Below are 22699 nucleotides of genomic sequence, written 5' to 3' on the forward strand. Positions count from 1 at the left end.
TGCTTACAGTTTCAAATGTTCAGCCCATTATCATCATAATCAGGAACATGGTGGATATGTGGTACTGGGGCTGAGAGTCCAATATCTTGTAAGCAACAGGAAATCATCTGATTCACTGGGAGGCATTCTGAGTATAGGAAACCTCAATGCCCTCTCCTACAGTGACACACTCCTCCTCCAACAAGGACATACCTACTCCAACAAAGCCACACCTCCTAATAGTGGCACTTCCTATGAGGTGATGAGGGACAATTACATTCAAACTATACCACCAAATTCATTAAGTGCTGCCTGTATATGAATTTGTTGTAGGACCACCTGCTGGAGCATGTATTGCCTTTTAGAGGCCACATACCTGAAGAAAATTGATACTCTATCTGCCAGAAGTCCCACCTAAAGGTGAGGCTACATGAGTCCCCTCTCCCCCAGCCATGCTGGGATTTTGTCTAGCTTGATCTTATGTATACAGTCCTGTCTTTGGTTCTTAAAGGGCTGAAGCATCACTCTGAGACTAGATGGAGGGCATAGGCAATGAGATATAGAATACTTGTGAGTCTTTCCAAAATTTGTGTTGAGAACCTTGCTCTCAAGGTGATGGCACTATAAGGTGAGGATTTTGGCACATGATTAGGTAGTGATGAAAGAGTCATCATCAGGGGGTTGATGACTATATATGAAGAGACATGAAGGAACTCATTTGACTTTCCCCCTCCATGAAGATATAGCAAGATGGCATCATTGATAAAGTTGGATAAAGTCCCTCATAAGATGTTGAAATTGCCATCTTAACTGAGGACTTATTTTTTCTTTGAACTATGATAAATTATTAGCTGCTGTTTATAAGCTAGCCTGTCTTTGTGATTTTGCTATAGTGGCCAAGTTACAGATGTTGCTATGGTATTTTTAAGCTTTTCATACTTGCCTATAGACACAGCTAGTGCTGTGTCTCACTTTTTTCAGTTTAGTGTTTTAGTGGGAAATTACCAATACAGAGCCAGGTAGAAATATAAGGGTATTTAATAGGGAAAAGCCTTACTTACAGAGCAACCTAGCCAGCCAGCGTGGCAGCAGTCTGTACCACAAGTACAAAAGTGAAACCGAAAGAGAAAATACAGTCCCATGCAAGTATTGCTCTACATCACCCTGACCACGCTCTCGAAAGCGTGGTCAGGCACACCTGTAGCCAGCCCCTAAGTAGGCGGGGCTACAGCTTCCCCTACAATTCCCCTTTTAGTCTAAAAGATAATTAAAACTTAACAGTGTAAAGTATCCAAAATTAACAATCATAAAGGTAAAATATAAGAAGATACAACAATCTGCTTATGTCACATCCTAACTATCTATTTTAACTAACCCCTAAAGTCATCTGAAAGAGGTGTCCAAGCCTGAACATCTTCCAATCCCAACCATAAACAATAGGAAGCTATCCCTAACTAGGTATATACACTATCCTAATTGACAACAATGGGGAAAGGGGGCATAGCATCCTCCAAGTTACTTCCTGCTGAAATGGGATGACAATAGTCATGTGGGGTCCTGTAGGAAGAAAATGTTAGTGTAGTAAAAGTCTTGAATGGATTGTATGCAGTCCATGTTAGATGTGATTCTCTTGATAGAAGATCTTGCTTGAAATCCTCAACTTGATTGAAGTCAATATCCAAAGCTTTGGCTGGAGTGTCAGTTGAAATGGAGCAAGTTGGATCCAGTACAGCCGAGGAGGTGTGGCCCATTTTCTTTCCAGGGTGTCCAGGGATTGCTGTCAGGCAGGTCTTCATTGGCTGTGTGGGACTCAAATATAAACAGTTAGCAGAGAAATGTTTGCTTGTGTATGTACACATGCTGGGGAATGCAACCATGGGAGGATAAAAATTATGAGAGGGTGTACACCTTGAGAGATAGATCCAAGAAAAGACAAAGACAGTCCCCAAATTATTCTTTTATTCTGTATTACATCAATTGGCTTCTTGATACAATACAGAAACACTAAAGTTTAGTTAAACAACGTGCTTGGATTTTAGAGGAGGAATGCCAAATCCACCTCTAAATCCAGCATTGGTTTAATTGAATAGGGACTAGGAAATAAAGAGAAATAGAGTTCTCTGAGAGACAGCTGTAAAGTTTACCATATGGCATGTTCCTTTGGTTTATGGTTATAGCTATCTTTTCTTCTTGAGCATCTACCCATGCAGTGTCCTTTGCCTTCTGGAGGTGAGTTTTCCTGTGAAGATAAAAGGAAAACACTTCCCTTTTCTTTGGGGGGTTTCTATTTAATTTATAAGATATATATATCTTAGTAGAATACCTGTCATTTGTCCTCGTCGAGAGGTTTTTCCTTTTCCACTTGAATCTTGATCAACTTTGATGGTATCCAAAGTTTTTCTTCTCCTGTAGAAACCAATGCAAAACCCCTGCCCCAACGTAACATGTGTCCTGGTTTTCATACAGAGGTTAGTACATCTTTGAAGTACATCTTTGAAGTACATCTTTGAATGTGTCTATAGTATGATGCACATATTTCAAATTTCCAAACTTACCGGCTGATTGAGTTCAGAAATTTTTTCCATAGTCCAGTGTCTTCCTGCAGCTGTTTGTCCTTTTTCATTGGCACTAAGAAAGTTTAGTGTTAATAAAGCATTATGAAACCTATGTTTGGGGGGTTTAGTCTTCCAAGCTTGTTTGTTGAGCATCTCCTTAAGTGTTCTATTAGATCTCTCAACCACTGCTTGTCCTGTAGGATTGTGTGGTATACCGGTAACATGCTTTATGTTATAATATTTGAAAAATTGTTTCAATTTTGTAGAGACATATGCTGGAGCATTGTCAGTTTTTATTTGTGCAGGTATACCCATAACTGCCATCACCTCTAGCAGGTGTGTAATAACAGAATCAGCTTTTTAAGAGTTAAGAGCAGTAGCCCATTGGAACCCTGAGAATGTGTCTATAGTATGATGCACATATTTCAAATTTCCAAACTCTGCAAAGTGAAAGACATCCATCTGCCAAACCTCATTTCTTCAAATGCACTTAGGATTACAACCTGCTGGCAATGGAGTTTGATTATAAAAGGAACAAGTAGGACAGTTTCTCACTATCTCCTTGGCTTGTTGCCAAGTGATGGAGAAGTCCTTTTTCAAACCTTTGCTATTTACATGATGTTTCTTATGAAATTCTGAGTCTTCTAGCACACTTCCAATTAATAAATGATCAATCTTATCATTGCCTTGTGCTAGTGGGCCTGGCAGACCCATATAGGTTCTGATATGCGTAATATATGTATATAGGATTATTTCTGTTTCTGATAGTTTCCTGTAATTGTAAAAGCAGAGAAGTCAATTCTGTATTATCAGGAACAAATTCTGCAGTCTCAATGTGTAACATGACTCTCTCTGCATATTGATAATCAGTAACTATATTAAGAGGTTCTGTAAAATCCATAAGTACCATGAGAATTGCATATAATTCTGTCTTCTGTACAGATGTATATGGACTTTGAACTACTTTACTTACCTCACCAGCTTTATAACCTGCCTTACCTGATTTGTTGGCATCAGTGTAGAAGGTAAGAACTCCAGAAATGGGAGTTTGTCTTACAATATGTGGAAGACTCCAGACTGTCTTTTTTATGAATTTAATTCTGTCAGTTTTGGGATAGTTGTTGCTAATTGTTCCCAAAAAGTCAGTAAGAGCTATTTGCCAATATTCATTATCTTTCCACAAGGAGGAAATTTCTTCATTAGTTAAAGGTACTATAATTTCTGCTGGATCTTTTCTAGTCAGTTGACGAAGTCTTAATTTTCCCTTTAAAATCAAATCAGAACTCTTTTCTATATATGTCTTTAACATTTTATTCTGTTTATGTGGCAGAAATATCAATTCCAATATAGTGTCTTCCCTCTGCATCAGAATCCCAGAAGGGTATTCTCTGGATGGCAAGATAACCAGAATACAGTCTAAATTATGGTTTACCCGATCTACATGTGCATTCAATATTCTGTTTTCTACCCATTGTAACTCTTTTTCTGCCTCATCAGATAATATTCTAGGACTGTTTAGGCCCTTATCACCTTTAAGGGCCATTTTTAAATGCTTTAAGTCATGTCCTTCTACACCAATAATTGTCTGTAATTGAGAAATTTCCCCTAATAATTTCTGAAGAGAATTAATAGTTTGATAACAATTTCTCCTAATTTGTACCTTTTGAGATCTGATTCTTTGTATGTCTACCTTGTAACCTAAATAGTTAATAGAATCTCCTCTTTGTATCTTTTCTGGGGCAATCTGTAAACCCCAACAAGGCATTGTACAGCATGGAAGGTTGGTAACCGTTTTCCATAGTGTCTTACCAGATTTTTCTACTATCTAAAGATTGTACATAATTTGTATCTGACATTGGAGGAATAGTAATCTGAGTATTCCATTTCTGTAAGAGATCATGACCCCAGAGATTTATAGCTATATCTGCTACATATGGTTTCAGTATCCCTTTCTGTTCTTCTGGTCCAATGCAGACCACCAAGTTAACACTCTGTCGAACTCTAGATAGAGTTCCAATTCCTAAAAATTGTACATTTGCCTCTCTAAGAGGCCATTTCTGAGGACAAGACTTTGGTGTAATAATAGTTACATCCGCCCCAGTGTCTACTAAGCCAGAAATAACTTTATTATTAATTTTCACTTTCAACTGAGGCCTTTTATCATTAATAGAAGCTTGCCAAAATATATTTCTCATTTTGTCCATTCACACTTGATTCTTCATCACTGTTCAAACTACCATCTAGAGCAGAATCATTTTTCACAATAGGCAAAGAACTATCTATTGGTCCTGTGAGAGATTGTCTCCCACTGCTACTGGGAATGACCTGACCTTTCTCGAAGTGGGGGACTTCTTGAGTCCCTCTCTTGGGGTTTCTTGACCTTAATGGGTTTCCTTGTATGTTCCTGGTCGATCTACATCCATTGTTCCAGTCTGCCCTTACCACATTTTCTACACAATCCAGAAGGCAGTGGTCTTCCGTAGGAGGCATTGTTAGAATTTGTTTGTCTCCAATTTCTCTTAGTATGTCCCATTTTACCACAGTTGAAACATCTAGGTTCCTGGTGCCTTCGTGGTCTCCAGGGGAAGTCTCTTCCTACCCAAGGTTCTGGTTCATAGTAGTAGTAACCTCTAGCCTCTTGGTACCCATGTTGACCTCTGTAAGGTGCTTCTCCTTGCCAAGCCCTTACATCCTCACCTCTAGAACTTTTAATTTCCTATTGCCATTTTAAACCTTTGGAGATGGCTTCTCCTACCCAAGCTCCAGTATCTTGCACATTATAATCAATGTTGGATGCATACAAAACCCATTCTTTTAGCGGAGATGATCTGATCTTTAAAGACAAAAGTATTCTTTTGCATATTGAGTTTGCATTTTCATAAACTATTGTATATATAATTGATTGTCTTGTTTCTGGATCTGTTACCTGTAATTCTACTGCTCTAGTTAACCTTTGTAAGAAGTCCTGGAACTGTTCTGTAGGTCCCTGTTCTATTCTGGTATAAGCTTCTAGGCATTCTCCTGGCTCACGACCCTTATCCAGGCATTTAATGCTGCTTTCCTGCATAGAGACAGTATATCGTCATCATATTCAGCCTGAACCTGTGGGTTAGCATAAATACCCTGACCAAGAATCTTATCTAGGGGGGCTTCAAAACCTTCCTTTATGCCCTGATGCTCAAGGAGCTTTGCCTCTTCCCTTACTAATGCCTTCCACTGGATTTGGCATGAATTCTCAAGTACAGCTGCTACCAATTGTTCCCAATCTGTGGGTGCACCCTGTTACAGTATGCCCATGAATGTAATAACTGTTTTACGTATGGGCTATGGAGACCATATGAGACAACTGATTCTTTAATATTCTTAAGATCCTTCAGCTGTATAGGTTGCCATTCATAAGCCATTCGTCCATGAGGGTGTTTCTTAGAAGCTGGCTTTTCTACCGTGGTAGCTGGGTACACTAATGGTGTACGAGTAACAAACTTAGAAGAATAGTCATGATACCTGGGTGGAGTAGGTGCCTGGGATTGGAGTGATTCTGTTTCTGAGACATCCCAATTATCTTTAAGCCTAGTAATGATGTCCTTTTGAAAAGTTTCAATCTCCTTAATCATAAAAGATTCCAAGCATGCTAGTGAATCTGTAAATTGCTCTAACTGCTCATCTACATGTTTTTCTAGGTCTTTAATACGATCATCCTTAGGCAGCATCTGGATGGCATGGAAACTGCCTTCTAGGTATTGGAGTCTAGATTCGAGGTCATGATTTGCTGATTTTGAGTCCTCAACAATCGACCATATGGACCTAAGTAATCTGTCAGCCCTGTACTGTAAATTATCTTCCAAACATTCAAATCTAGACTCAAATTTGTGATCTGCTACCTTGGATGCTTCAATAATTGATTGAATGGCATTGTCCAATTCTTCAACCCTATCCTGGGTATCTTGCACCTTTGCATCTAATTTCTGGGTAACATTGCCTATCTGAGTTTCTAGCTGGCTACAGATATTCTTTAGCTCATCATGGTCTTTTGACAGCCTAGCCTCTAAGGCTTCAGACATGGCATAAATACGCTGCATCTCATCTTGGGTAACAGACAGCTCTGTTTTTAGTGTATTGGACACAGAGCTAAGCTTATCCTCCAATTTCTGTTCCACTTGCTGCACAATTGTGGTCTGACCTAATCTGTTCTCCAAAACCTGATTGTGTAAAGCTGTTATTTCCTGTAAGTAGGTGGTGAGGTTATCCTTATCCCTATTCCTGAGTCCCCTGGCTAGTAATACTATTTGTACCAGCAAGCTAACTTCCATTATGGCATATAGGCCAGTAATTGGCAAATTGGCATCCTCCTCAAACAGTGAATTCATGTAATAAGCAAAATATTACCAATTTTAGCAAATGATAAATATTCTGCCATAATTTTACCTGATTTCTACTCCAGATTTCTACTCAAACTATCTTTGACCAGTGGGTGGCACAGGTGTTCAGTTAGTCTGCAGCGTTTGGCAGTGGTGGGTGGCAGCTGTGGAGAGAGGTCACAAAAGCAGCTGTGCTTATCTTAAAATGTATATGGCCTTGAGGCTGCAACCACTGAATGAGGTGCAGCTTTAAGGCTACTGCATCGACCCTGCTGAAAGCCAAGACCTACTCCAACTTGGTTCAAGAGCTGGAGGCCTCTGGGTGCGGGTAGGCAGCAGTACAAGCTGGTCCCGAGTGCACAGTGGTAAAACCGTAGGAGGTCTGTGTGAGTCTCTAAGCTGGGAGCAGCTCGGCAGCAACGAGTCGGCTGGGAGCTGGGAACACCTGTGAAGAGAGGTGGCCTTTCCCCGCCAAGGCCACAGTCATAGTGGGACCCACAGCCTGTCCCAAATGGGGTGTAGGTTTCCAATATCCCATTCCTGACAACCAGATATAGTGGGAAATTACCAATATGGAGTCAGGTAGAAATATAAGGGTATTTAATAGGGGCAAGCTTTACTTACAGAGCAACCTAGCCAGCCACCATGGCAGCAGTCTGTACCACAAGTACAAAAGTGAAACTGAAAGAGAAAACGCAGTCCCCTCAAAGTCTCACTCTATGCCACCCTGGCCACGCCCTCACAAGGGTGGTCAGGCACACCTGTAGCCAGCCCCTAAGTAGGTGTGGCTACAGCTTCCCCTACATAGTGTTTCTGATTTCAGAGCTATAAGACATGTGCCATCTTGCTCATGGGAATATAAGGGGAAGGCTTCTCTGGACATGCTACTGTCTTCCAACTGACCAAAGGATTTTCTCAGACATTAGAAGCTGTACTATAATGGTTGATGGTTTAATGAAAGTACATACTGAAGAATAACTAAGTCAAGGTAATTAACATATGCAGTAGATCCCAAAGTTTACTTTATTTCAGTTTTGTGTCTATGATTAAAAAGATAAAGAAGAATTGTGTCTGTCCCTACTGAGATGCCCAGCCCAACACAGCAGGAGAAAGAGGTGTCCAGTATTCTTCAGTGATATTTGTACTCAGCACTTTCCCAGAAATGCTAATGGCTCTTTTAAAAAAACATTTCAGCTATCCATGTTGATGAAGTCAACCTTCAAGTATACTGTGCGTGGTCACTTCTGGATAACTTTGAGTGGAATAATGGGTACAGCAGACGGTTTGGCCTCTTCCATGTTGATTTTGAAGACCCTGCTAGACCCCGAGTCCCATACAAGTCAGCCATGGAATATGCCAAGGTCATCAGAAACAATGGCCTGGAAGGCCCTCTGTAAGGAGGTAACTGGAAAATGCAGAAGCCACTGCTGCTGGAAGCATGGAGAGCTACTACGATGATGTTGTCGACAATCTCAAGATCCCTCTGTCCTCAATGATCTGTGATTGTAAATCCTGGATCCTAGGAATGTATTCCATTGAGAACCTCTAATAGACCCTCTACTGTATTTTCTTAGAAAATGTCTTAGGTAGTGAAAAAGAGAATCACAGAAATTGTTTTTCACTTAAATAATTAGATATATCTGAAAGTTTCAGTTTAAACTCTTAGAAAAATTTCCTGGAAAAAGAATGATGAGTTTATGAAGATAATGTACTGTTGAATAGCAGCTCTAACAGCAGAACTCTTAGTATAAGGCTAGATTTGTGCACCTGCTTTTTTTGGTACATAGTTATTTTTTGTTCAGGGGATCTCTGTTAGGGATTGATTCATTAAAATTTCCAGTATTTAATCTAGCACAAATTAGCAAAGCTAAAAGCCACAGTATGTATTTTGTCCAACAAAGGAACTAATAGTATATTTAATTAAATGTATTTGTTAATATGCTTACAATATATTTTGTCAATGATTTGTTAAGATATGTAACTTTCTTTTGTTTAATGAAATTTGGAAAATAATAAAATATGAATTAGGCTTCTAATAGAAGGAAAATATTTTGCTTTACCTTACTTTTTTTGCCAATGGCAGAGATGGAACACATCACTTTGTGCCTGCTAGTCTTTACTACCAAGCTGCACCATTGATCCCAGCAGGAGTATTTGCATTGATATTTAGCAAAATCCCAGATTCCAATTACACAGCAACACCAAATTCAAAGCAAAGTGATAAACAGGGCATGATCTCCATCTTTACATATTTTTATATTTTTCCAAGAAATTATTTTTTATTAGTTCAAATTAGAAACAAGCCTGCTTCACATGTCAATCCCTGCTCCATCTCCCTCCTCTCCTCTCCCACACCACAATCCCCCCATCCACTGTCTGCTCCCCAGGGAAGATAAGGAAGGCCCATCATAGGGGTCCCCAAAGTCTGTAATTTCATCCTGGGAAGGGCCAGGGACACCCCAATGTGTCTAGGCTGAGAAAGCATCCTTTCACGTGGGATGGGCTCCTAAGGTCTTTTCTTATTCCAGGTATAAATACTGATCTACTACCAGAGGCCCCATGGAGTGCAGAGCCCTCCTCACTGACATCCATATTCAGGGGTCTGGATCAGTCCCATGATGGTCTCCTAGACATCAGGCTGGGGTCCATGCACTCCTCCTTGTTCAGGTCAGCTGTTTCTGTGGATTTCACCAGCCCAGTCTTGATCTCTTTGCTCATCATTCCTCCCTCTCTGCAACTGGGTTCCAGAGTTCAGTTTAGTGTTTAGCTGTGGGTATCTGCCTCTGCTTTCAACAGGCACTGGATGAAGGCTCTAGGATGACATATAAGGTACTCATCAGTCTCATTATCGGGGAAGGGCATTTAGGGTAGCCTCTCCACTATTGCTTAGATTGCCAGTTGGTGTCATCTTGTAGATCTCTGGAAATCTCCCTAGTGCCAGATCTCTCCTTGAACCTATAATGGCTCCCTCTATTATGGTATCTCTCATCCTGCTCTCCTCTATCCTTACCCCGACTTAACCTTCCTGTTCCCTCATTTCCTCCTCTCCCCTCCTCTTCTCCACCTCTCTTTCTCTCAGCTCTCTCTCCCTTACCCCAATGCTCCCAATTAGCTCAGGAGGTCCTGCCCCTTCCCCTTCTCCGGGAGACTATGCATTCTTCTCTTGGGATCCTCCTTGTTTCCTAGTTTCTTTGGTGATGTGGATTGTAGGATGGTAATACTTTGCTCCATGTCAAAAATTCATATATGAGCGAGTACATACTGTGTTTATGTTTTTGTGACTGGCTTACCTTACTCAGGATGGTTTCTTCTAGTTCTATCTATTTGCCTGTGAGTTTCAAAATTCCATTCATTTTTTTTCTGCTGAATAGTACTCCATTGTGTAAATGTACCACATTTTCTCTATCCATTCTTCAGTTGAGGAGCATCTAAGTTGTTTGGAGGTTCTGGCTATTACAAACAATGCTGCAATGGACACAGTTGAACATCTGTCCTTGTTGTATGAATGTGCATCCTTTGGATATATGGCCAGAGAGGAATTGCTAGATCTTGAGGTAGGATGATTCCCATTTTCCTGAGAAACCACCATACTGCTTTGCAAAGTGGTCCCTGACGCAGGAATGGTGCAATTGCACATTATTCAATTTCAATATGTGTGTAGGCTTTCTGCATTTTGTGTTGTTGAACTCTAACTTTAGCACATGGTGGTCTGATAAGATATAGGGGGTTAATCCAAGTTTTTGTATCTGGGCAGGTTTGCTATGTTGCTGAGTATATGGTCGATTTTACAGAAGTTTTCATGTGATGCTGAAAAGAAAGTATATTCTTTTGTGTTTGGATGAAATGTTCTATAAATGTCTGTTAATCCTAATTGGGTCATAACTTCTTTTTTTCTTTTTCTCCATTTTTATGTAAATTAGAAACAAGATTATTTTACATGTCAATCCAAGGTCCCTCTGCCTCCCCTCCTCCGCAGTCCCCCACAACTAACACTCTACCTATCCCATAACATTTCTGGTCCCCAAGGGGGGTGGGGCCTTCCATAGGGAGTCTTTAGAGTCTGTCATATGCTTTGGGATAGGGCCTAGGCCAACCCCTTGTGTCTAGGCTCAGGGAGTATCCCTCTGTGTGAAATGGGCTCCCAAAGTCCATTCCTGTGCCAGGGATAACTAGTGATCTACTACAAGAGGCCCCATAGATTTCTGAGGCCTCCTCACTGACACCCACATTCATGGGGTCTGGATCAGTTCCAGGTTGGTTTCCCAGTGATCAGTCTTGGGGCCAACTTCTCCCCTTGTTCAGGTCAGTTATTTCTGTGGGTTTCACCAGCCTGGTATGGACCCCTTCATTCTTTACTCCTTCTCTGCAACTGGATTCCAGTTCAGTGTTTAGCTGTGGGTGTCTTCTTCCACTTCCACCAGCTGCTGGGTGAGGACTATAGGATGGCATATAAGTCAGTCATCAATCCCATTATCAGGGGAGGGCATTTAAGGTAGCCTCTCCTCTGTTGCTTTGATTATTAGTTAGTGTCATCTTTGTAGATCTGTAGATATTTCTCTAGTGCCTGATTTCTTTTTAAACCTATAATGGCTCCCTGTATTATGGTATATCTTATCTTGCACCCTCTATTCTTTCCCTAACTCAAACTTCCTGCTCCATCACATCTTCCTCACCCCTCTTCTTCTCCCCTTCTCATTCTCCCAGCTCCCTCTCCCCTCCCCCCATACTCTCAATTTGTTTAGGAGATCCTGTTCCTTTCTCTTTCTCCAGGGGACCATGTATGTCTCTCTTAGAGTCCTCCTTGTTTCCTAGCTTCTCTGCCAATGTAGATTGTGGGCTGGAATCCTTTGCTCTACATCTAAAATCCATATATGAGTGAGTATATACCCTATTTGTCTTTTTGTAACTGGGTTACCTCACTCAAAATGGTTTCTTCTAGTTCCATCCATTTGCCTGTGAATTTCAAGATTCCATTTTTTTCTTCCGCTGTGTAGTATTCCATTGTGTAAATGTACCACAGTTTGTCTATCCATTCTTCAGTTAAGGGGCATCTGGCTTCCAGGTTTTGGCTATTACAGATAATGCAACTATGAACATAGTTGAACAGATGTCCTTGTTGTATGAATGTGCTTCTTTTGGGTATATGGAATTGCTGGATCTTGTGGTAGACTGATTCCCAATTTCCTGAGCTATAGCCATACTGATTTCCAAAGTGCCTGTATGAATGGGCACTCCCATCAGCAATGGAGGAGTGTTCCTCTTTCTGCACATCCTCTCCAGCACAAACTGCCATTGGTGTTTTTGATTTTAGCCATTCTGACAGGAGTAAGATGGTATCTTAGAATTGTTTTGATTTGCATCTCCCTGATGGCTAAGGATGTTGGGCACTTTCTTCTATGTCTCTCAGCTATTTTAGATTCCTCTATTGAGAATTGTCTATTTAGTTATGATCCCCATGTTTTAATTGGATTCTTTGGTGTTTTGGAAACTAGTTTCTGGAGTTCTTTGTAAAGTTTGGAGATAAGCCCTCTGTCAGATGTGGGGTTGGTGAATATCTTTTTCCACTCTGTGGGCTGCTGTTTTGTCTTGCTGACAGTGTCCTTTTCCTTACAGAAGCTTCTGTGTTTTAGAACATCCCATTTATTAATTGTTGATCTCAGTGTCTGTGCTACTGGTATAATGTTCAGGAAGTGGTCTCCTGTACCAATTAATTCAAGGGTATTTCCCACTTTCTCTTCTAATAGGTTCAGTGTGGCTGGATTTATGTTGAGGTCTTAGATCCATTTGGACTTAAGTTTTGTGCATGGCAATAGGCATGGATCTATCTGCAGTCTTCTACATGCTAGCATCCAGTTATGCCAGCACCATTTGTTGAAGATACTTTCTTTATTTCATTGTATAACTTTTGCTTCTTTGTCAAAAATCAGGTGTTCATAGGTGTGTGGTTTACTATCAAGGTTTTCAACTCAATTCTATTTGTTTATCTGTCTATTTTTGTGCCAATACCAAGCTGTTTTCCTTTGTTTCTTTGTTAAATTTCTGTCTGGTGGTCCTGTCTAGTGGTGAGAGTTGTGTGTTGAAGTCTCCTACTGTAAGTATGTTAGATATGTATGGTTTTAACTTTAGTAATGTTTCTTTTACAAATGTGCATGCCTTTGTATTTGGGGCATAGATGTTCAGGATTGAGACTTCATCTTGATGGACTTTCCTTGTGATGAGTATGAAATGCCCTTCTTCATCTTTTTTGATTGATTTTAGTTTGAAGTCCTAATTTGTTAGACATTAGGATTGCTACACCAGCTTGTTTCTTGGATCCATTTGATTGGAAAATCCTTTCCCAGTCCTTTACTCTGAGGTACTCTCGCCCAAACCTTCCCTTTCCTTCCTTCCCATTTTCATTTCCTTTCTTCTTAAAAATAAATCAATAGCAATGAGAAAGCCACCTAGTCTAATTAGCATTTCTTGCTGGAATATTGACTGATCTTGTCGACTTGATCCTGAGCAAATAACCATAGTTGCAATGAGTTCCTGAGTGCAATTTCTGTGTTATGTCCAAGAGATAGCACTTCATAACACAAGACCCTATCCTCTGGCTCCTACATTTTATCCTCTCCCTCTTCTGTAATGTTCCTTGAGCCTTGGCTTCGTTGTATTTGCACAAATATTTATTTTAAAATCAAAGAATTAAACTTTGAATGGCCAACCTGAGTGTAAGTGAAGGAGAGGCAGGGATTTACCACATTAGAAACTATGATATTTGAAATGCCCATGGGGTTCGATGGAGTTGGTAGTTTGTTGAGCTTGTTCAGTGGGATGTGATAGTAGTTACAGGGCTCCTTTGAGGACTCCATTTCTCCCTCCGTCATACTCATCCTATGTACAGTTCTGTCCTTATGTGATGATAGGCAGTGTTATCATCCCTTTTGCAGACTAAGAAACTGAGGCAGTCCACTCTGTATATTCAAATCATATGTATAGTTATTAACTGATCCTAGGATGTCTCACATTAGCTCTTTATCCAAAACCCTACATGTAGATTCTCTGGTAATCCTCTTTGTATTTTCTGGACAAGAAAAGAAACAAAGGCATTAAACTGATGACCCAGAAGGAAACAGGAAGGAATTCCACTCCTCTCATGCTGCTTCCCTGAGGAAACAATGGATAGACTTGTCATCCTTGGAAGGCCTTTTCTGTGAGTAGATGAAATGCCATTTTTCCTCCTATAAACATTGGTCAATTTCTGAACAGTTTTTGTGTTCATTACAAAGGAATTATTTACAGTGGAGAACACAATCTCAGTAACTTTGGAAAGTGTCAGAAGGAATCGGTCATAGTAGTTCAATAAACATGGATGCACTGGGGAAAATTATATTAAGATTAAAACAGTATACATGGGGAATTCTATTACATCTTTGCCACTGGTTTGTTATTTTTATTGTTCAATGAGACATTATCTCACAATTTGTGTTCATTTAAGAATCACATTTCCAAAGCTTATTTCATTCCTTTCCAATACAGCCTGTCTTTTTCATTTTTACCATGCATCTTGTTTACGATTTATATGCCCTCTTATATTATCTTGCACAGCAACTGAGTTTTCCTTTTAATTAGGATGCTGTTTTGAGTATTACTTATCCTATGGGGCAAATTCACAAGTTTTACAACAATACAAATGAGCACTCTGTTTTTCCTTTCCAAAATTAATATTCAATTGTAAATGAAACAGTCTGTCACATTTGTTCTACCAGGTGAAATAAACATTTGTATTGATTATACCCATACTTCTTCCCAGAGCTATAGCCTTTTGCAGCCCTCTTATGGTTTCATGTGTCAGCTCTTCGTTCCAAAGGTGGACCACACAAAATGCCCCCCTCCATTAGTCATATAACTTAGTATAAATTACCCTGGGTTTATGATGAAAAAACAAACAACAGTAACAAGAAAACATAAAACCCTCATGGACTTCCCCTTCCATCCACAAAATTCTTACAGTCCCTATGGTATTTCAATTAATATTGTACTTAATGGTTTGTCTTAGCATTTAAGAACTAGATTGGTTATGCTTTGCCTGTCCAAGAATTAGAATTTGAATTCTTTAAATGGAACAGCAAGAGTTGTTCATTATACTTAGGCCCCATTGACATGGCATTCAAAGTCCACCTTAGGGTGGTGATGGTCATGTTTCATATAAAGGGAGACCTACAAATATTAGTGATAAGTTAGACATACTTCAATTTCTTCTTTATTTCTCCCTCAATTGTTTTATTTTTGAATTTCTCTTTTTTTGTTATGTGAACACATGTTCTCTACAACTTTGTAATCACACTTAAGAATGTCTTTATGTCTTTAAACATATAGTTTATGTTTCAAAGCAGACAATTGGCAGGTTGCTAAAAATATACAGAAAATGACAGGGCTGCTTTGTTTTGATAGGCAGAATGTTAGTCTCCATGCTCTTGAGAAGGGAGGGCTTTCCACCTGAGTCCTTTAGTGCATGAAAAGACAGAAGTAATTACTCATTAAAGCCTCAAACCAAGAAGTTGGCAACCTCAGTGATTGGGAGTAGAGTGACAGTCATGTTTTTATGCTCTGGGAATTTGTGTTGGCCTGTACCTTTTAATTATTTTTACGAACATGAGAATAATGAATACATTTGTAATATATTGGGAAAAAATCCCGATGCTGACTGACCAAAACAATAGATTTATATGATAATCCTTAAACACCAATTCTATTACTCAGTGCTAGTGAGAAAGAAAATAGAATACTGAGCCTTATTAGTGGGAGCTCAGAATGTAAATCAAAGCTGATGGAATTAATACTGTTTAATTACTAGCAGCACACCTCACCTGGAGAACACATATTCATCATTCAGCATAATGTTTTAGGCTGGAGTTGTCCTGGGAGGGATGTGGTGCAAAGCCTAAAGTGTGATGAGCTCTAAATAATGGTGTTATAAGGGACTATCATACCTTATGATGGTCTTTGGGTATGGGCAACAGCTGTGTGCAGAGAGGCAGTAGGTGAGGTGGAGAGGAAGAAAGATTCCAAACTTTCAGGGGTGGAGGATGTGAGGTTTTATATAACATTTTATCAGCATGTGTTAACTGTACACAATAGTGAGTTGCATTGCACTGCGACATTTTCATACATACATAAAAGAAGTTCACTATGATACTACCACCTAATTCTTCTCTTATCTCCCCTCCTCAGTATGGTTCCTATGTGAGGGTTTTTTTTTGAAGTATGTACACTGGCTTTCCACAGGTCTGAGCATTGATCACTAATTGGTGCTTATCAACTTGCCTGAATGGTTATTGGTAGCTAGTATCAAGCAAATACAGCATTGCCATTACCAAGACTTGAGGGAATGTTTCTGTAAATCTAACAGTTCAAAATTAAAAACTGAGATAGTTCTAGCCAACTGACATATCCATTTCCTGACATTGTGTCTCGGCTTCCTCATGTGCAAAATGAAGATGTGGCTGTCATGACAGTCAAATCAGCAAGTAAATATGCAGTATGCATTAAGTGGTTATAGAACACAGCAAGGGTATGTTAGCATGGGCCATCAAGTTTCACTCTTGAATTTATTCACATCAAACCTCTGGCAATTCATCAGGTCTATTTAGGTCATGGGACCAAGTCTGTTTCATGCAAAAATTTCTTTGCATGGCTTTCTGTTAATTTGGGATTTACCACCCTTCCTGTTCATTCTTCTAATTTCAGTGGTGGCCATTTCCCCCAGACCTCAGTTCTTCAATGCTGACTTTGCTTGATTGGCTTGTTTATTAGTTGGTTTATTATGACACTTCAGAGCTCCTTCAGTAATGTACTGCACAGAGATGATTCCATTATGTACATCTTCATTGCAGTTGGAGGTGTTCTATGACTGAATCAGTATAAGTTTATTAAACTCACTTATACAGCATTTTGAAGAGCCACAGTGCAGTGGCTCTTAAGAATTACCTGGACTTGTGAAGCTTGATAGAGAATCGAGATAATAAGGAATGCCAAATGCGTCATCTAGAGGATGGTAATTGTACATGTGTAGATAAGGGAACCTTTTTGGACACCTGTGAAGGTCATGCGTGTTTTCACAGGCAAAGGAATATCATCTAGGTTGAGAGTGGTAATGAATGCTTGTGATGCTAGAACTCAGGAGGTTGAGGCAGAAGCATAGGACTTCAATGATGCATAATGATTTTGAAGTCAGTCTCAAGCACAAAAAGTCTGACAAGTACAATTTTTGCTACCCAAATCCACTCGGATGTATGGCTTTCCACTGGAGCTTAGATGATCTACCAAGGGTAAAACTGTTAAAGAAAATAGGACCTCCCTATCCCAGCATCTTTCAAATGTCTTGCTTGAGTTTACTCAGGTACTGTGCATACTGTTGCAACTTCTGTGAGTTCATATGTGCAACTTCCCAGAAACACTATCTCCTTGAAATCATTCATCACCTATGGCTCCTACAATCTTTCTGTCTCCTTTTTCATGATGATGCCACAGACCTGAATCAAAGAACATGGAGAAATCTAGTTGGTACTCATCTGAGTCCTTCATCTTTATTTATTGCCTAGTTTCATAGTGCTAGCAGGTTTCATGCATGCTACTGGAGGAGAAAAGTAACCATCAATATTGCCTAGCTATGAACCCTGTGAGCTACATTAATGAGCAGCCTGATAAGACAGGCCAACTTGCACAGCAATGATAAAAAGAGTAACCAACTACTTTCTGATTGATTGTATTTAATGCCTGCACTATAGATTAACCTCATACATGGCACCTTTATTGGGGCCAAGAATCTATGGGGAGAACATACTACAGTTACTCTGCTAAGTGGGTATTTAATTAATTCTTAATCACATCATTTTATCTGCAGGTCAGTGTATCTTTCAACCATAATTAGATAAGACTATTTTGAAGTAGATGGTGATTGACACACAGTCCTGCCTAGAACTAGGAAAAGAGAGTGAAGGGAGTAAGAGACCATGGGGTGTTCAGCTTTAAACTGGAAATTTATAGCATACTCCCTCATGTATGTATGTATGTATGTATGTATGTATGTATGTATGTATGTACGTACATACGTATGCATGTATATATGTTTTTAAACAAACTTCAATGGTCAATACGACTTAGTGGACATTTGGGTAATGAAGTTTAGATAAGTCAATAATGGCTCTGTGAAGGAAAGATGGTATAATGGATTGAAAGTAACCATCATTTACTTTGTTTTAACCAGGAACACAACTTACATCAAGGATTTTAAAATACTCATTACAGTTTTGACATTGTTTACTTTCTCTTGTCTAGAGTAACTAATGGGTGTTTCTGTTGTACATGAATTACTCTTCCTAACTCTTTTATTTTCTAGTGCTAGGAATTGAATCCAGGTCCCCTTAGATGCTACACTAGTGGGCTTTACCACTGGGATACTCCCCCAATGCCTGACTTATTTTTATAATTAATATGTCCTCAAGCTCCTGAATGATGATTTTCATTAAACCCCACTTTACCTTACACTAATGTGGTAGTTTGGATGTAATTGCCCCCATAAGCTCATAGGGAGCAGCACTATTAGGAGGTGTGGCTGTATTGGAGTAGGTGTGGCCTTGTTGGAGGAAGTGTGTCCCTGTGGAAGCCAGCTTTGAGGTCTCATATATGCTCAAACCACACCCAGCTTCCAGACCACTTTATGTTGCCCACAGGTCAACTTTCGCAACACTCATCTACTTCTCCAGTACTATGTCTGCCTGCATGTCACCATGTTGAAACATGATGATAATGGACTAAATCTCTGAAAATCTAAGCCATCCCAATTAAATGTTTTCCCTTATAAGAGTTGCTGTTGTCATGGTGTCTCTTCACAGCAATAGAAACCCTAACTAAGGTGAGCTTCCCTGGGCATCGAGGAGAAAGTATGATCCTTTTCAGTACCATTACAGCTGAGTGAAACAAGGTGACCCACAGGCCTGCCCAGGGCAACTTGCCCTGGGATGAGAAGAGAAAACACTGGTCCACCTTATGGCACTTGATGGTTGGGCACTATTATGATGAGTAAATATAAGGTGGGGTATGGGAGAGAAAGAGAGAGACATGGTGTTTCATATCATGTAGAGACAGACATATCTGAAGAAGTGAAGTTAATGAGGAGTAGACTGAGGTGGGTGGCTTGCTTGCCACCAAGGGCCGTGATGATGCCCAGGCCTGAGCTGATGCCATGGCCCTTGTCTGGGTCCATGGCCCTGCTGCAGCTGTGGTCTGTATGGATGTTTGTTGGTTCCTATTACCACCGAAGGAGGAGGAGAGGATAGGGCTACACAGAATTGGCCCCATCCCTCACTGACTGCAACACTGTGGAGAACTGGTCCTATTCTTCACCACCTACAGCACTGGGGAGAGCAGGCCCTGCACCTCACCTGGAAGCACAGCAGAACTGACCGTGTTTGTGGTGAGTGGCTGGAAAATGTAAGGGAGAGCTGACCCTACCCCCTTATCTGCCATGTGGTGGTGAGGGTGATGGTCCCTTGCTACCTGAGGCAGGAGAGAGAGATAAACCTCCCCCTTACCAGCTGCAGCACTTGAGAAGGCTGTCAACCTCTCCTGGCAGAAGAGTGGAGCTGACCCTCTTGGTAAGCTCATAGTTGAGCCAGCCCCGAGCACATGAGCATGGGAGACTTTGCCCTGACCCTCATCTAACATTTGGGGGCATGGGCAAGGGAGAGATGTTCCTCTTCACCCATGGTAGTTGGGAGAGCTGACCCTGAGGTCATGAGAACAGGAGAGCTTGTTCCTGCCCCTCACCTGCTGCAGCACTTGGGAGAGTGGCCTCTGTACCTTGCCTGGGCAACACAATAGAGATGACCCTGGTGGTGGAGGTGTGAGTGAGCCTGCCTTGAGGCTGGGAAAACAAGAGGACCAGGCCTAGCCTGTTTCCTTGCTGCACAGGGTGAACTAGCTTGGGCAATGCTGGAGCGCTCACCCAGGCCCAGAACCAGGCCTATGAATTGCGTCTCCCCAACCCCACCTCACCTATGAATCTTTTGGAGCATGTGAAGTAGCTGGTCCTGTAGATCCAAAGTAGCAGGATATCCATGACACAGGGCAACAACAGGATATCCAAAAGGAGTCAAGTGAGTGCCCAGTATCTAAAGTGTAGCACCAATCAGAAACCTTGAACCAGACCAATGATTCTTTGCAATGAACACTTGCAAGTAAAGTTATATGGACTAAAGGGTTTACTATGTGACTTGCCTTGTCACACTTCAGCTTTCATGAGGAGATTGTTCTTTTTCCTGTTTCTTTTTCCTTTTCTCTTAAATCTTATTTTAATTTTAGGGGAAGGTTGTAATGGCAGAAGGCAGACACAAAGAGGCAGGGAGATGAATGGGATCAAGATGCATGATGTGTTAGTCACAAAGAATACATACAAAGTTTTAAAAAAAGAAATCCTAAGACACTCTACCATGAGTTGGATTTGATTAACTTTCACCCCCAAGTGAGATCATGTGATATGTTACTTTTTGTGCTTGGCTTTTTTCCCTGTACATAATGGCCTTCAGGTCTCTTTATATGCTGCCCTAAGTGATAAAAATGTATCAGAAATTCACTCACATCGTGTGCTTCAAATGTTAGATCTCATGCTTTCTTAACATTTCCTACAAAAATACATTATTTTTCCTCATTCATCAATGGATGGGTACTCAGTTTGGTCTGACTGACTGAATTAATTTCTTTTAGATAAATGCCCAGTAGTGGAATTGCTTAATTTTTCGATGTCAAGGCACTTCCATAATTTGATCAAAATGTTTGATTTAATTTATATTCCCACCAACAAAGTTTAACGGTTCCTTTTTCCCAATCAGCCTTGCCAATGATTGCTACTTCCCCTTTTGATGATAGCCATTCTAACAGGAGCAAATTGACAAAAATCACAATATTTTTAAGCATGTGTTTACTTGTCCTGTGGTGAGTAATTTCATCCAGGTTTAATTAATTTTGTGTTTTCTCTACCTAGGGTGATATTCAGTGTCTGTGAGTAATTTATCAATGTATAAAGTCATTGATGCAATCTATCTGATGTAGTCATATATTAATTTATAGTCAAAACTTCAGGTGTGGATTGACTTCTGTAATCCTGACATAGAGCCCATACAATACTCTATAGTGATTTTTCCCCTCAGATAAATAAATTATGGCTGTGAGATGATAACTTTTATCAACCACAGAGACATCAAGTAGTATATCCAGCATGGAAACCCATATAACATTTATTTGGATATCAAGCCTAATTTTTTTTCTGGCAAAAATGTGGGAGAATTGAGCCTATTTCCCAGGGCTAATGATTTCTAGAAACATTCATACAGCTGCCCTGACATACAGTTTAACCACAGGCTCTTTAGAAATTCCTATGTGTCTCTGAAACTTCATCCAATTTTCCATACCGTCCAGCTGGCCATTTTGTAGAGTGTTAGATGTGTAGCTTCTTTCTTTATAAAGGTAGCCACCATCTATACCAAACATTCTCTTTGCTCACATACCCACACAGGCCATTTTGTTTTGTAATCTTGTCTCCTGAAAACTTGGTACTCTTCCTGGAAATGAATCACCAAACCAAAACTTTCCCTGTGACTCAAGTTTTATATTTCTGCTTCCAGTTGAATGATATGACGCTTAAGTAAGCACACAGAATTCAAAAGTTGTTCTTTCAGCTCCGTATTATTTTTAGAATATTGGACACCATATTTTTGATTTTAACATTTTACCATCTATTAAATGAGTATGCAAATATAACTATCTACAGGGTAATTTTAAAATGAAATGAGACAATATGGGAAAAGTAACTAAGCTGATAGTCCACTAATGATAGTAGTGGTAGTTACTATTATTATTTTCTGCTGGTGTTGGTTAAAGATTCAAACATAAGGGGGAAAAACTTAGCTAACCAGCTAGCCTTGCCCCAAACCTGCCTCACTATCCCATCATTTTCATCCGAACAAAGCAATTGCTTTACATGAGTGTCATGCCTTGGCTAGTTCAACAATGTGTAGGTGCATTCTCCCCTGGACTGCAGTTCTAATCCAATCTTAATTTCTCTTTTACTTTTCTAGATCCACCCTGCCCAGTGAATGCAGGGTTGTTTTCTAGAAGAGTGGCCACTTTTCAAAGCTGCTGCTTGCCAACAGATGGGTTAAGAACTGCTCTTCATCAAATAAAATTCTGTGGTGGGCTCTCTGTGCCTCTTGTGAGTTCAGTTTCCAAGTTCCACAGAACCGAAACATTTTCTTTACCACGCGTATAAAGAAGAGCAGTGATGAAGTTTTTCTGCATTCTACTCTGCAAATGTCTCCCTCTCTTTTTTGCCTTCCTGTAAACTACAATACGCACTTCTTATTAAACTGTGAATTGATTTGCATGGAAGACAGAACTTGTGAAAGGTTTGGCAGCAAATAAACATTTTCTTTGCCCTTTGTGTTTCATTTTTGTACAGTAGAATGCATCCCTGAAAACCTTCCAAATTCACTATGTTCTGATCACACTGTCTATTATAATTCTGCCCGATGGCAAACTTCTCCGTATTGACTCTAAATTACATTTAATCCTGTTAGGATCACTTTTTATTGAAAGGCATGCATTGTGATGGCATTGACGGGAATCCAGCAACCAAGATGCCCAGCCAGAGGAAAATAAACTCTTGGAGCTTTCTAATGCTTGTCATTTTCACGCTGGGCCCAGCTGTGGAGCCTCTTGAAGGATGGAGAGGATTGGGGTGCTCAGTGCAGATAATGGTATGCTCCTGGG

General features: G+C 40.2%; 1 protein-coding gene across 1 annotated transcript in view; it reads left to right on the top strand.

Moving 5' to 3' along the window:
* LOC100757820 (cytosolic beta-glucosidase) overlaps nt 1-8289 on the top strand; it is a 144477-nt gene extending 136188 nt beyond the window's left edge. Inside the window, exon 5 of the mRNA XM_035452888.1 lies at nt 8087-8289. Coding sequence (XP_035308779.1) covers nt 8087-8289 — 203 coding nt within the window. The remainder of the gene's footprint in view (nt 1-8086) is intronic.
* The last annotated feature ends 14410 nt before the right edge of the window (nt 8290-22699 follow it).

This window comes from Cricetulus griseus, assembly GCF_003668045.3.
Source record: "Cricetulus griseus strain 17A/GY chromosome 1 unlocalized genomic scaffold, alternate assembly CriGri-PICRH-1.0 chr1_1, whole genome shotgun sequence".
Classification (NCBI taxonomy): domain Eukaryota; kingdom Metazoa; phylum Chordata; class Mammalia; order Rodentia; family Cricetidae; genus Cricetulus; species Cricetulus griseus.